Source organism: Chanodichthys erythropterus, chromosome 14 (genome assembly GCF_024489055.1).
Source record: "Chanodichthys erythropterus isolate Z2021 chromosome 14, ASM2448905v1, whole genome shotgun sequence".
Classification (NCBI taxonomy): domain Eukaryota; kingdom Metazoa; phylum Chordata; class Actinopteri; order Cypriniformes; family Xenocyprididae; genus Chanodichthys; species Chanodichthys erythropterus.
Genome location: NC_090234.1, coordinates 6,106,913 through 6,123,028, shown reverse-complemented (window position 1 = coordinate 6,123,028; position 16,116 = coordinate 6,106,913). Strand labels below are relative to the sequence as shown.

General features: G+C 38.5%; 1 protein-coding gene across 3 annotated transcripts in view; it reads right to left on the bottom strand.

The window, feature by feature from the left end:
- Positions 1 to 15,000, bottom strand: part of dip2a (disco-interacting protein 2 homolog A) — a 157,483-nt gene extending 142,483 nt beyond the window's left edge. For all 3 annotated transcript variants that reach the window (XM_067410495.1, XM_067410496.1, XM_067410497.1), the window contains exon 1: positions 14,506 to 15,000. In XM_067410495.1, the coding sequence (XP_067266596.1) occupies positions 14,506 to 14,629 (124 nt within the window). In that variant the 5' untranslated portion in view covers positions 14,630 to 15,000. The remainder of the gene's footprint in view (positions 1 to 14,505) is intronic.
- Positions 15,001 to 16,116: the final 1,116 nt, after the last annotated feature.

Below are 16,116 nucleotides of genomic sequence, written 5' to 3'. Positions count from 1 at the left end.
ACATAAAAAAGACACATTTTGTTTAAATGGTATTTTGGCTTGACACCAGAGTATTAATGTGCAGAACACATACTGGCTGGCTTTACTGATTTTTTTGGGGGGTTGTTTTTTAGTACATAACAGAAAATATGATGCATATTTTGAAAATACATTACAAAAAATATGAAAGTCTTTCGAAGAGAATATTCCCATCTTTATTTATAGTGAGTAAACTAAATTAAACATTGATAAAATCAATGAATTTATCTTAAGTGGAAATTCTACTTTCATATTATAGCTAATTTAGCTTTTGTTTATGGTGAAAAAATAAAAAAATATATTGACTTTCTAAGTAACATTTTGTTTTTAATGGTCTTTATAATATTTTTTTACTTTGCATGAATGTAATTTTTTTTTAGGAAAAGACATTTTTTTTATTAAAATTAAATCAAAATAATAAATATGAATTTAGGAAAAACTAATAACTGTGGCTGTAACAAATTAGAGAATTTTTTAAAGTTGGTCTAAAGTATCATTTTTTTCGTTGCTAAATTTGATTCGGCCTGTGCTGCTCTCCCTGTGGCTCTCAGCGGGGTCTCTCGGCTCTAGACCGCTTTAGGATGTGATTGGTGTTCCGCGGGCCAATCAGAGGACACCGTGTGGTTTCTGCACCCAGACAGATGGAGGCAGCAAGGGATTCTGGACAGTGGACAGTCACTGGTGTCTGCTGAGATCAAACGACACTCGTTTCCTCGTGACAGAGCCACTAACGCACACACAGCAGGTACAGCGGCACCCCACAATACCTGTGAGCCTCTGAGAAACAGCATTCATGCACAGCTTTAGTATTATCAGCCAGCCTCACAGTCAATACACACCTGTAACATTTAAGATTGACCAATTATGTTTTTTTCCATGTTCATCTTTCTTTAGTGTGTAATGTTGCTGTTTGAGCATGAAAAAGCTCTGCAAAGTCCCTCCAGCAGGAGTTCTTCTCTATATCAGTGTCAGTGTTTCTGAACTCCCTGAAACGCCTCCATTGTAGTCTTGAGTTTTCTTCACAATATTCCTCATTTAAATAATTCATACACAGAATAAAGGGGTGGGGTTAGTTAAACTGGCGGTTATTTCCCAAACATGCTCGAATCTCTTGACCAATCACAACACACTGCTCCAGCCGACCAACCAGCCAATTTTGTGAAGGTGAAATATGGACCTGGACATATTTTCATGAGATTCACCCTAAAAGACTCTTAAATCTTTGGGTGTGAAGCTTCATAAATGAAAAGTCATCCATCCTTATTTTGCACATATTTTCACTCTCTGCTTTGGGATCTTGGCAAAAACAATGAGCTTTACATGTTTTATGTGGTCTTGGGATCAAAGGAATTGATTATAAAAACACTTGTTCAGTCTCACCCTAGACCCGCATGATTTGACAGCAGCAGTTAGCTGAAAGCCAGCAGAGAATCCTGGGAATGAAATTAAAATGTGCACTAGCAATCTGCTCATGGGCTTTCAATCACACACGCAGGACTCCTGCCAGCAGTAAATCAATTCACTACAAAACACACCACCTCAGACCTTCTTCAAGAGTCCTGGATGCACTAAACACCTCCTGAGAGAGCAGCTGCATGAAAACACAACACAAGCCAGAGAATATTTGTTAAAGAGATGAATGGCTCTTAATATGCAGCATGCAGTGACGCACACTAGCTCTGTTCCAAAACCTAGAGAAATTTTGATATGCTTTATATTGTATTCAATACAGCAAAATGCTGATAAAAGAACAGCACCATCCACCCAGTTAGCATAGCTAAGTTGTACAAAAGCTGTGATAACTTTTGCAAAATGCAATACTTCAATGAAAAGTGCAGATTTAAACCTGAATAAAATTGGTTTAGGTTTAGTTGTGTTGAGCAGGGAAGAGGAGAGGCGAGGTGAGGATCTAACTGCAGCGGTTTATTAAACAAACACACACACAAAGAAAGATAATTCAAACAGGGAAAACAACGTAAAAAATTCAAATAGGGAACAGAAATGCAACAGCTTTACAAACACATATAGACAACGACTGATAAAAGGCAACAGAAACACAGGGGTAAATATACACAAGAGGCTAACAAGGAACAGGTGTGGGTAATCAATCATTATGGAAACTAACAAGGGTAACTATGGAAAGAAGTAAAACATGAACTACACACAGGAAATGAACACAGGGAACAATCCACCTTTTTCCAGAGCAAAAGAGTGCCGCCATGATGGATTCTAACTTCCATTTGTATGCTGTCCTTTTCCGGTCTCCATTGGAACCCATTGATAAAATGGAGTAAAAAGAGCGACTGAATTAATTAAACAGAAACTTTTTGAACATTACTAAAAATTAAAATGAGCGCAGGGTTAAAGGATTAGTTCACTTTTAAATAAACTTTTCCTGATAATTTACCCACTCCCATGTCATCCAAGATGTTCATGTCTTTCTTTCGTCAGTCGAAAAGAAATGGAGGTTTTTGAGGAAAACATTCCAGGATGTTTCTCCATATAGTGGATTTCAACGGCTACCAACAGGTTGAAGGTCAAAATTACAGTTTCAGTGCAGCTTCAAAGAGCTTTAAATTATACCAGATGAGGAATAAGAGTCTTATCTAGTGAAACGGTCGCTCATTTTCGAAAAAAATACAACCGTTTATGCTTTATAAACACAAAATATCGCCTTGAACGTACTTTCCGTTTCCGCATTCTTCAAAAAGCTTATGCTGAGTGTCCTACACCTTCCCTGTTCTACTCACGGAAAAAAACCAAACTGGCGCCGCGTTCGTTCCGTTAAGTAGAATAGGAAAGGCGTAGAACATTCAGCGTAAGCGTTTTGAAGAATGCGGAAACGGAAAGTTGTTAAAATGTTACCACATTTTATTTTGTTTGTTTTTCCTTGTAGGTGTGCTTTCTGCGATGTAACCTAATTGCAACCAAAATTGAGGATTTTACCCAATAATGTTGTGTGCTATGTATTTTATATGCTTGCAAGTGTATTGGGTTATAGCTTAGCAACATACTAAAAATAAGATTTACAACTGGGAACGATTACAAGAATTTATCGAATGTCTTGTGTGCTTGACTTCTCAGTGAGTTCATTTAGTGAGGCAGCTCAATAAGCTTTGAAACAGACCTATAATTTATGCAAAGGATGTTATGTAGCTGCAAATGATGTGAAAACCTGGAAACCAGTAATAAACCCACAATATCCATTTGGTAACTGTCCAAACCAAAGGTTTTCAGAAAGCGATCAGTGCCCTTCAGAGTGACTCCATTAGCCTGAGCTGTAGACTGTGCTAACAGAAACACTGCTAAATAAAACATGACTAGCCCAAAAATACAATAAGAAGAGTGAGTGTGAGATAAACTGAGATGTGATGTGGTGGGCGTATCGAAAGTCAAATAAACCCAAAGCAGCAGTAACATATAGTGTTCCCATAGTGTGGTTCATTAATTAATGATATTTAATCTTATAGCATGAAACGAAAAGAAGTTAGGCAAAAAATAAACATCAGTGAAAGAAACCCATAGAAAGCGTAAGAGGTCTGTGACCTAGCATGGCATGCGGCAGAACGCTTGAAAAAGAAGAGACCGTTTCAACAAACAGAACACGGCCCATAAAACAACAAACCCAGACACAAATACAAACACACACACACACACACACACACACACCTACATACGGCTGCACAGTGTGCGGCACGACACTCTGAAGTCTTCCCATGCTTTCAGGCACAAGCTTAAAAAATTTATGACCCCCTCAGAAAATCTATTCTCCACAGCCGCAGGGCAAAGCTGGAGTATCTCGCATGAGTTCTTGCCTAAAAGCAGCAGCACTTCAGAGTTGATATAAGTGCGGTACTGTGTGTGTGCAAGTCAGAGGCCAAAGACAAGCTTTGTTTCATTTAATGAGTCAATCAAACAAACACTTTTGGATTTTTTTTTTTTTTTTTGTTGAGCATTTGGATGTTAGGGTTAAGTGTGGTTATTAATAATTGTCTCTTATTAAAGTAATGAAGGTCACAGTTACATGTTAAACATTCATTTTTAAACACATAATAATGCGTCAATGTGTCAAAGCAAAGCTACTACATTGCAACTTGTTTACATACATATGCTCAGAAATTCATACACCTGAACAACAAATGCTATAGAGTTTCCTTATATCATCTTTCAAGAATCAGACAACAGCTTTACTGACAGAAATCTGAGATACTGAGTCAAAATATCTGGTAACACTTTACAGTATGGTCACATTTGTTCCCATGCAGGCTATTAACTAAAATAAACCACCAACTTTTTAAAATATCCATTAATCTTAGGTAATACATACTGTATGCAAATGTTTTTGTTTGCTCATGTCGGTTCACAGTGAATTAACTAATGTTAACAGATCAAACTTGTGGTTGTAGAAATGTATTAGTAAATGTTGAAACAATAATAAGACTCATTGGCTATAGAAGTATTGTTCATTTCATGTTAACAAATGAGACCTTATTGTAAAGTGTTACCAGATATCCCACATTCAGTTCTGAATGGAACGCAGTAACAATCACAGGAATCTTGCCAGAACATTCCAAAAATCAAATTAGAGGGACTCGATTCTAGTATAATATAATACTTCTATATCTAATTATCTTGGATATCTAATAATAAAAGAATCTCTAAAGGGTCAGTATTGGATAAATCCAGCCTCAGAAGAATCTAGTTGCACTCTAATCATTCTAATATATAAAGTAATTGTCACTGATTCAAAATGCCTACAAAATAAAGATCCAGTTTCTCAAAGAGTCTTCCTGTGGTTCATGCAGACCTATTCGCTTCACTAGAAATGCATTTACTTCCAAAAATGTCCCATTCCAGGAGTTGCGCTACAGTGGGCGTGTTCCTGAAGATCCCGCCCACCCGTGTGCATGATTATATGCTGCAGAAACGCTGACTCATGTGAGCCTGACCTTTTCATCCCAATCTGGGATACAGGGAAGAATGTTTCCCTCAACCTTAAAGACTCCATGAAATCAAACTTGGGATTTAGGAACCAAATTTAGGGTACCAAGTTTAATTTCTACCAGGTGCAATATTATGAATATTGAGTGTTTGATGGTCTTTTATGTAGTTTTATTTCCCACAGCAATAACACTGTCCTGTAGAAGCACTGTAAAAAAAAAAAAAAAAAAAGATGTTTCAAAGTTGTAAATAAAGCAAAGTTTACTGGAGTATGTTTTACAAGAAAATACTAGTTATGGTTAGGGGTGGGACACAGAGAGTTTACCTGTTTGGTAAATCCACAACCGCAGTACTAAACTGAACACCCATCCCGTTATCCAAATTACCAACCTGGTCTCATGATGATAACATACCCATGGGCATGTTTTCGCAAGTCGCGAATTACGTACCGATGCGTACGTCTCGCTGCAGTTTCGATGCGAAATGTCCACTGAGCGGCGCTAAAAGCGTGTTCATTTTTTTTGTTTTTGTTTTTTTGGCCTGAGTAGATAATAGGTAATGATAGATAATAGATAATAACGTCCCACCGACGCTACCCCTAAGCCTACCCGACAGCGTTGACAAAAAGCAAACGTGAGATAAGAAGCTTCCGCGATCGTATACCGTTTTTCAGCTTGTTTAGATCTCTCTTATCTCTGAGCTCTCTTTTTACCATCCGTCACTCGCCTTTTGCGGGATTCGTACTCAGCGGGACTCCTCGTCGTAAGTCCAACTCTGTATCGGCTGCGCTATCGAGCAAGCTGATTACGGGCAAAAAAAGTGAAACGTACAGAGCCGGTCAAGCGACACAAAGTCCAAAGTATGTTCGTTTACAAATCGGCACTCTGGTAAAAAGCGTTTTGAAGTCGTAACATAATATTGCGCGAGGAGACGTCAAAACGAGTCTTTATTCATCCATAATCAGACCCCGGCTGTCATCGAAACCGTGTATGAAAACGAGCAAAAAGCGCTTATTGACGTTTTACCGCCTCTAGCGTTGGTTTCTGTTGGAAACTGGGTAACCGCACCCGCATTAAATCTACTACATCAGATAGACAAAAAATATTTATTTTCTCATGCAACACAAGCAGTCAAACCAACATTAATCATTCTGAGTTGATGCATTTGAGAAAAATATAAAAAAAAAAAAAAGATGAGAACGTGCATCCGTCGCAGAAAGAATCGTCAGTGGAGCCCGGAGGCGGAGTCGCGGTATCAAACTTCCGCCCAGACTGCGTCATCATTGATGTATTTTAAATGGGCTATATAAATTATACACCATTTAAAATTCTACCTATAAAATAATAGGCTATTCTGTTTATAGAGCAATAATATTTTTGAAACCAAATTCAGTAGATGAACTCAATATAATATACCACTAGAAACAACTCAATTAAAATGTCAGAAACGGTCCTGCCATTTTAAATAAAGGGTTAAACTAACATTACAGGAGATCAACTGCTGTAGTAAGTGCTCTATAATTAATTAGAGTAGGCTATCATTAGTTTTGTCCTGCTTATTATTATTTTATACCCATAAAAATAATTAGTAACTGCCAGATAACGATCACCTGCTTTTTTTCCGTCATGGCTAACGTTAGGCATGTTATCTTAACTAATAACGTTTATTAATTAGCTTATGAAGCCCACATTTAACGTTACAGAGTAAAGCTCAGATATCCGTCAGCTCCTGTAGGTCAGTTAGTACAGTTTACTGCTGAACAGTTCAATTTGTCGGTGTGAAATAACACAGAAATTTAAAATTAACAGTTAGTTATATATCTTGAATCTCCCCTCGAAGCTCCGACAGTCCTCAGAGAAGCTGTCAATCAACTGTGAATCATGACGACACGCCCTGTTTCAACGTCACAACGCACGGCTCCAGCAGACCAATCAGAGCACACTGTGATTTTCAGAAGGAGGGGCTTCATAGAGACAGGAACTAAACAGGGGTGCTTTCCCAAAAGCATCATATGGTTGTAAGTCCCATTGAACTCTATTGTTAACGACGGAACTTGCAACCATAGTTCACTTTGGGAAACACACCCCAAAGCGTTACTGACAGACTGGGAAGAGAGGAGCTGCAACAATGGAGAATATGAGGAAAATAGCATGAAAACCAGTTCTAGTAGATTCCAAAACAACATCAAGACTTATAGGGGATAATATGGAATCTTTAATCTTTAAGGTGGTTTCTGCACTCTTTTAATGGAGCTTTTATTAGCGCAAGGCCAAGATAGAAATAAGAGTTTGTCTCTAGGTTTCCTCAGAAGTGTACACTGGAAAAATAATGGGTATAGGATTCACTTTTAGGCAATTTTTTATGCCGAAATTGCTAGTAAAGTTCACAAATAATTACAAAGAAACAGTAAGGGACATATTGAGTTAAACGTGGAATTTGAAGTTGAAAAATCACCAGTTTCAACACACTACTAACTAACTCAACCACGCCCCCTGCCCCTTTACTCTGTGTATGCCTTGGGTGGGAATTATTTGAATGAGGAATATTGTGACGTGTTTGTTCCTGGAAGACAATAGAGGCATTTCAAGGAGTTCAGAAACAGTGCTTAAATGAAGACTTAGGCTACGTTCACAATGCAGGCCTTAATCTGAATATTGTTGCGCATACTGTATCTGATTTTTTTTTATAACACTGTGAACAGCACAAAGCACAAGGAATCTGATCTTTTTGATTCTGATTTGGGCCACTTCCAAAGTTTTTCGTCACTCTAGATTGACATTCGTCACAATTCTGTGCTGACGGGAGTAACATACTCAATACAAAACAGAACAGCTGGACAGAGTGAACTTGGTCAGACCACAAATATGGCAACAACATGGGAATATGACTTTACCATTGTTGACCATGGACAAAGAAAGACTAACCAGCAATAACAAAGTTATATATAGACTAGGAGCGAAACGATTCCAGTAAAAAAAGAAGGGGGGAAAAAGCTTCACCATTTTGTAGATGTTTGTACAGCACATGTGTGTCTGAGGTTTATCCTGCGGGAATGGCACTGTCTTCTCCAAAATCAATTATTGGTGATTTGCACTGCTAACCTAAACAAACCCTAAAGAGGATGAACAAATCATAGTCTTGTTTTTGACTGTATGTCTGGTGTATTTGATGCTGGACCTGCATGACGTTCACTAGCTAGTGTGTCACAATGATTCAACAGAACTTTTACGGCTCAGAAATTTTGCTGCATTATATGTGTCAATGCTTGAAACAATGAGATAAAGAATCTCTAAAGGGTCGAATTCAGACTCAAATGAATCTAACAGTTGCACCCTAATAATAACCAAACCAATACTGTGATCACAACCGTTCGAACATCACACCAAAATCACTCGCATTCTGCAGAAAACACAGCAGTCACCTGACCAACCACATGAGAGGGTTGCGGACTAGCGATGGACAAACCATGACTCGTGATCATACACCCAGATGAAAAGTCATTTTACGTCAAATTCATCACATGACTTGACATATGACTGTTGTCAGACTAGACTACATCCTCTCCTTCACTTCCAGACATTGAGCGATACTATACAGATGTTCGCTATAATGTGTTTCTGGGCCATTGCTACAAACTGAAGAGGTACGAGTGATGAAGCAAAGTGGAGAGATGAGAAACGAGCGAGAGAATGAATTATCTGGATGAGCAGAGCCTCGCCGCAGGAGTTAATGCACACTATTTGTCTTCTTGCACTCATTTACGCCCCATCTCTCCACCGCTGATCCATATCGAGGTCAACAATTCGGCATGTCTGCATGGCTCTCCGGTCAAAGCCTAATGCATGAGAACCCTACGAGAATAACAGGACATGCTAGATAACTTCTCTAGGAGCAAGAACCCGCTGAACCTCGGGTCACTCAGATGAGCCTCTTCAACAGTTCTGACTTCATACATTTAAAGTCTGTATTACCTGCCAAATATCACTGAAAGAGGTGTCTTGAAATCACACCTGTCTCTGTGACACTCTGGAAAAACTGTCAGGGGAGCTTCATGTATTTTTAGTAGGGCTGTCAACATCAACGCGTTAACACATGCAATTAATTCAAAATCCTTAATGCGTAAAAATAATTTAATGTAAATAAATTACTGAAGCACGTGAAATTGCGTCATTAACGTAATTTACGTCACACAGTTTCTAGGGGTGTATCGATATTCAAACCGAACCGAAAAAACGTGATACACCACCACTGCAATACTCTCATGGCGTACCGAACGTGCCCCGCCCCTTGCCGCCCCGCCCAGCCCTGGCCCACCGGATCTACACAAAGAATACAGCGTCGTATCCTAACCACTAAACAATAATCGCAATAAGTTCCGCATTTTGTTAGAAGGCTCAACGCTAAGGATTTTTTCTATGGCCTGATTGAGACAGTGGTTAAACTTTTTACTTGCCCTGCCAGAATTTTCACTGGCCCCACAACAAAAAATTAATAAAAGTAAAAGACAAGAAAATGGGCCTATAAAATAAGCATAGTTATTGTTTTCATTGTCTTTGTTACATTTAACCTCAATAAATAGGTTTATGACACCAAAAGCTATTATATTAACTTATATTTTAAATATTGTTACGAATAAACAGTAAGTAATAAAATAGTAACAAATAATCAAACTATGAGTAATAGCACAAATAAATACAACAGAACAAACATATAACTGAAATAAATGGTGCTTTTCAAGTTTTTCATATAGGTTTAAACTAGATTTTCAGGTACAGAAATTGTAACCTAATATATAGCTAAATATATAACTATAGATTAAACTTTTAAAGTTAATCAGTCAAGAGCAGTTACAGATGCATAAAAATGTTTTTAATGTTGAAAATATAAAACGTTAAATACTGTTACTTGAAATTATTTAAAAATTGAAGACTATTTAAATGTGAAATTAAACCCGCCAGTAGGTGGCAGCGAATCACTGTTAATGAGTGAGTCATTGAGATTCAACCGATTCATTCAAGCGGATGATTCATTCAGGGAGTGTTGCTCAGAGACGCGACGAAGAGATGGACTTTGGAACTATTTTCGTTGACGAAATACAGTGAAACAGGCAATTTGATGTCTTAAATGTAAGTCACTTGATATTAAGTTCTTGTTCATTAAACTGTACGCTTAATAAAATCAATATCAGATTTGTCATCATGCTAATATTTGGAGAAAAACTGCGCTCTTTGTGTAATATTGGTTAACTATATTAAATGATATAAATATGAAATATATACAGGGTCATTTTTGCCTCTTATCTTGAACTCTGGGGCATTCTAACGGCATTTTAATATACAAAATCACGCAGTGAAATCGTGCAAGTGACCGTTCTGTCAACTGTCCTGAGCGTCGTTCACACTGGCCCCGGGCCATCGGGCAATACTGTCGAGACCTGAGTTACTTTCGATAAAAAAAGTGTCATCTTTCAAATTCTTGATTTTATCACGAAATTCAAACAATAATTGCTATTTTGATGCTCTTTGATATAAGCGCCTCAGTTCAAGCGTACGAACGCGATCATCTCTTCCTCTTTAATAATAGTTACAGAATAAACATGAATGAACATCTGAAGGTATGTTGAAAGATACAATACAACTTACTGAAACGTATACTATCTTGTGTAATAACTCAGTCAGTGTTTCAACGGCGGAAAGATGTCAATAAAACAGCTTGTAAACACTGCATCATCTAGCATTTACCTCAGGCCAGTCCACAGCTTGTTAGTGTAAACTCTTTTGCTAAATATATGCACTATATTACCCTATATATTAATTATATTTTAGTTAACTTTTTAGTGATGTCTTGATTAATGTATTTTTAAATAAATATGTCATGCAAACTGAGAGCCACTCTGTAAATGATTATATTTGGAGTAAAAGCATAATTTTATAATTAGATTTAGAAGTTAATGCAAAAACTGGCTGATGTGCGGCTTACATCTTTGCATTCAATTTGTTATTTGAGTGTTGATTATTATATCTAACTTTCAATCGCAATTTAATTAATTTAAAGACAGAGATCATTTGTTCAGTAAAGTCAACTACTGTTTAATTAAAGAAAAGCAATTTTGTTTAGTCATATTCTCTCATATTCTATGTGAAATACAGACTGAACCGAACGGTTATACAGTTATATGTTATCTATGTAAAATGTTATAGGTTTAAATATCATTGCTGATTATGGCTAATACATTATGAACTGCATATGAATATTATGTAGACTTACTGTTTACATCAAATTCATGCTTTAATAGTAGACTAATCATTGCAGGTTTCATCTGTCGCTTGCAAGCATAAATGTCTGCATTTAGCATCAAAGAGAATCTTCGACGACAGTAATCTTTTTTGTATTCCGATTCTGACATCCAAAGGCATTTTTTATCTTATTCCATGGATTTTGCCCGTTTTCGTCCACTTATTACCGCTGTTTTTCTGCCACCACAATGCGCGTGCAACTGCAAGTGATGTAACTGTGACGTCTGCTCCCAAATGGTCTATACCGCAAAACATCTCAAGTGAATAATTTAGACTGAAGTTATTCATACGCCTGCCTGTTACATTGAACACGAACCGTCCCGTGAGACACGCACATCTATTATAGCTGAACTTAGCTAACAATGCACAGCCGTTTGACGCATCCTTCATCCACCTGCTTCATCCACAGTCATTAGCAGCAGCACATCAATGGACTCTTAAAGCTCAAACAGACTGGAGAATCAGCCTCAGGGTTTCTGAGTCCTGAACTGCACTCAGTTTGACGTGTGATTCCTGCAGTTAGCCAAGAATAACACTAAAGCAGTGTCCTTGAAACCAATGTTTCAACCAACATGCTGAGAACGATCTGAAGCACATGATGCTTGATCCTCTACGGTGCAGCATCACATCCAAGATTCAACTTTACTTTCACTGCTTTCTGTTCAGGACAAAAGAAATGAGTAGATGTTACTGAAGTTTTAACACTTTTACAGCCATTAATGCCGCCATACTGAACACACAGCGAGAGGGAAGAATAATTGGGCAGGCCTTGTTGAGTTAGGCCTGCTGACGTCTGTGAATGAAGGGATAAAGGAAAACAATGGCTATCAGAGAGCGTGCAGGACAGGAAGTTATGCACACGCAAACAGGAAGCAGACAGGGCTTAGGCTGTTTTCTGTGATCCCGTTGTGTTGTTTTTGTGTGTGTGTGTGTGTGTGTGTGTGTGTGTGTGTGTGTGTGTGTGTTGTTTGCTTGCATCATATGGTAAAAAAAAAAAAAAAATTCAAACAAAGCAAAAACTTAAAGGGGACCTTTACAAGATGTAATATAAGTCTCTGGTGTCTCCAGAATGTGTCTGTGAAGTTTCAGCTCAAAATACCCCACATTTATTATAGCTTGTCAAATTTGCCTCATTTGGGTCATTTTTGTGTGTGTCCCTTTAAATGCAAATGAGCTGCTGCTCCAGAAGAGGGCGGAGCTTTAACAGCTCAACAACAACAAAGCTGGAGAATCTCAAGCAGCCAAAATGAGGATTGTCAGTAACGGTGTTCAGCCTTACATTGTTCAAACCGGAGTCGACACTGATGGAGAGACTCAGGAAGAAGTTACAACTTTTAGACGTTTCTGAATGGTTAGTGGATACATTTATGTAGTTGCTGTGGAGTTGATTCAACTCATCCACTAGCATGTGCCGTCATGTTCATCTTTTGTGCAAATCCAGTGTTGAATTGACCCTCGTTTGGCGTAAAATGACGGCATGACAACAACACTCTACTACAACAACTCTTCCTCTTCTCTAAAGCAGCCTAACATGGCCCCGCCCCCTTTGTTGTGTGTTCTCGGGGGCGGGGTTTATGTTAATTTGGGGTTTGTGATGTTACCAACGAGGGAAGAAGCTTGTTGTAGTCCCTACCAGCTGTTTGTTGTAGTCCTTAAGAAGTGATTTCTGTTAAAGAAAATATCTCCTTTGCATTGAATTTTGAGTGTCGTAACTTTGCAGATGTTGTTTATGATCAAACAGCAACATTACACACTAACTAAAGTTAAAACAGAGAAATCAGTATCAACCACCCCTTTAAGTAAATGTAGACATTTTGGGAAGCAGTGCTGGGGAATTAGTGGTGTTGTGATGGAGAAGGAGAGTTCAGCGGTGAAAGTGTGAGCTGCTGCTATTTTGGATTTGCTCCGTCTCCCTTTAAAAGAGTGAAACTTCCTTCAGCATGCTGAGAAACTAGGTCTGGTGCTGCCGGGCCGTCCCAGAGCCAATCACATGAGATATGGGTCAGAACTTCAGCACTGCACACTCTCTGTCCGTATCTAAACTACCGTTGAAAAGTTTGGGGTCAGTAAGATCTTTAAATGTGAAAGAATGATCACCAAGGCTGCATTTATTTGATCAAAAACTGTGAAATATAATAAGAATTTAAAATAGCTGTTTTCTATGTGAATATACAGTAAAATACAATTAATTCCTGTGATCAAAGCTGAATTTACTCCAGTCTTCAGTGTCACATGATCCTTCGGAAATCATTCTAATATGATGATTTGATGCTCATCCAGTCAGTACAGTGAATATTCCCACAATTCCTCACACTCAAATCCTCCGAATCCTTCTGATATTCTGTTACCGCTTTACAATAACACTCAACTGAATGCCTCTTTACATAGACAATCTCTATAAAGAGTAAAGCAGGTTAAAAAAAGACCGAGCTGTAATAGTATGTAGATGAGTGGTGCCATAATCGCTTCTGACAACATGATCATTTAAAATACTCCTGTAACTGTGTGAATTCATTACAATAAAAACCGCAGGCCCATCTGCACGTTCCCTTCATAGATGAGCCGGCACAGGGCTGGTGTAATTATTCAGTCCTGAAGAGCACTGTAGTTATCTATCATTATATAAAGACATAATGATTTAATTTCTACAGGTAAGTTATAACTAAAAGGATATTCCTTACAAGTCAAGCTCTTGTGGGTTTGAATAGAAAAGAAGCAATTCTTTTAAGTGGGAACATACAGGTTTATTCAATGTTCCCATCGTTGAGCAGCCTGTTTAGGGAAGATGTGCAGCACGTGACACATGATGAAATGCAAAGCATGCTGTTGTTCTTGTCTGAAATTTCCATAGCCAGATAACAGCGTGAATGCTGAGCAGATCACTGGGAACAATCCAGATCTCATTTCATTCAGCATAGATTTCTACAACCTGACAATCATAATGGAGTCCAAAATCACAGCATGGTCATTTAGATGATGCTCAGAATGTTCTGTTTGAATGAAATCAACATAATATCAGCTGTATTGAATGCTCGTTGTGATATGAACACCTATTACACCTATCATCATCTTCATCAACGCTGCTCTATTATAGGTAACGTTACAGACAAACATACTGATGACAGATCACATATTTCAGAGCAATGCTATGTCAACAGCCCATAATGCATGAACCCCTATTCATAGGAAATCTGATGCAACCCCGATGGCATGGAGATGGGAAGGCTGCACGCGGAAATCAGCGACTCACCCTCGGAGAGCTCCAGCTCGAGCTCCGCCAGCTTCTCGCGCACCTCCGCCGGGAGAGTCATCGCGATCGCCGGCGACGGGTCCAGCATCATCATCAGTAATCCGGTGGAACTGCGTTCTGCCATAACGATCCAGCTGGGTCAGACAGCTCCAGTACAGGTCCTCGCCGGCCAGAGGGCTTGTTGTGGCTCAGATCAGCTGGTGGAGAGAGAGGGGCGGGCCGGGCGGCTGCTGGTCGCTTATCGCATGCAGATGTGAGAAGTATCGGGGCGGTTGCATATAGGCTGCTGTTTGCGTACAGCCCAACCGCTCGGACCGCAGATCAAACGTTAGAATATAAGATCCACACCCTTCTTTAACAAGGATTTAGCCGAGCATGACTTAAGATTTCCGTATAATTCTTCGTAAAACAAAGGGAAACTCGCCCAACTCCGCTCTTCAGCGCGCCACCATCGCCATTGCAGCAGAGCAGCTGGGAAGAGCGCGAGAGCAGCTCCAGTCAATCCTGTCTCACCTACACACACACACACACACACACACACACACACACACACACCGGTGACATGCACTGCACTTACTAAACTAACAATAGATGGCACATTCCACGATAGTATAATTATAGAGTGAATTTGACGCATTTTATCTGACAAATAATATCTTAATATCATGTCAAATGTTGAACGTGACACTTGAAGTAAATGAAAACTTTTAGTAGGCTATATATTGAGATAAAGACCTCGCTATGGCCTCTTAAAACGAACTGGGTGAGCGGTTTTAGTTCATTTAGCTTTATTCTTAAGGTCATGCGGATGATTCTACAAATATCCACTTTTCAATAATCAGCTGCTGACTGTACAAAATCATGGTAACAGGGTTGAGTATTAAAGATCACCCCCTACTGACACAGTTAAAATAGTTTACATCTTTACCATGCCATTGACAGAGGTTATGATGGTAATAGGGTTGAATATTAAAGATCATCGCCTACTGATGCATTTAAAATATAAGAGAAGAGTTTATATCTTTACCATGTTATTATGACAGAGGTTATGATGGTAACAGGGTTGAATATTAAAGCTCATCTCCTACTGACACATTTAAAATATGAGAAGTTTATATCTTGACCATGTTATTATGACAGAGGTCATGATGGTAACTGGATTGAATATTAAAGATCATCCCTACTGACCCATTTAATATATAATAGAGGAGTTTATATCTTGACCATGTTATAATGACAGAGGTTATGGTGGTAACAGGGTTGAATATTAAAGCTCATCTCCTACTGACACATTTAAAATATGAGAAGTTTATATCTTGACCATGTTATTATGACAGAGGTCATGATGGTAACTGGATTGAATATTAAAGATCATCCCTACTGACCCATTTAATATATAAGACAGGAGTTTATATCTTGACCATGTTATTATGACAGAGGTTATGGTGGTAACAGGGTTGAATATTAAAGCTCATCTCCTACTGACACATTTAAAATATGAGAAGTTTATATCTTGACCATGTTATTATGACAGAGGTTATGATGGTAACTGGATTGAATATTAAAGATCACCCCCTACTGACACATTTAATATATAAGACAGGAGTTTAT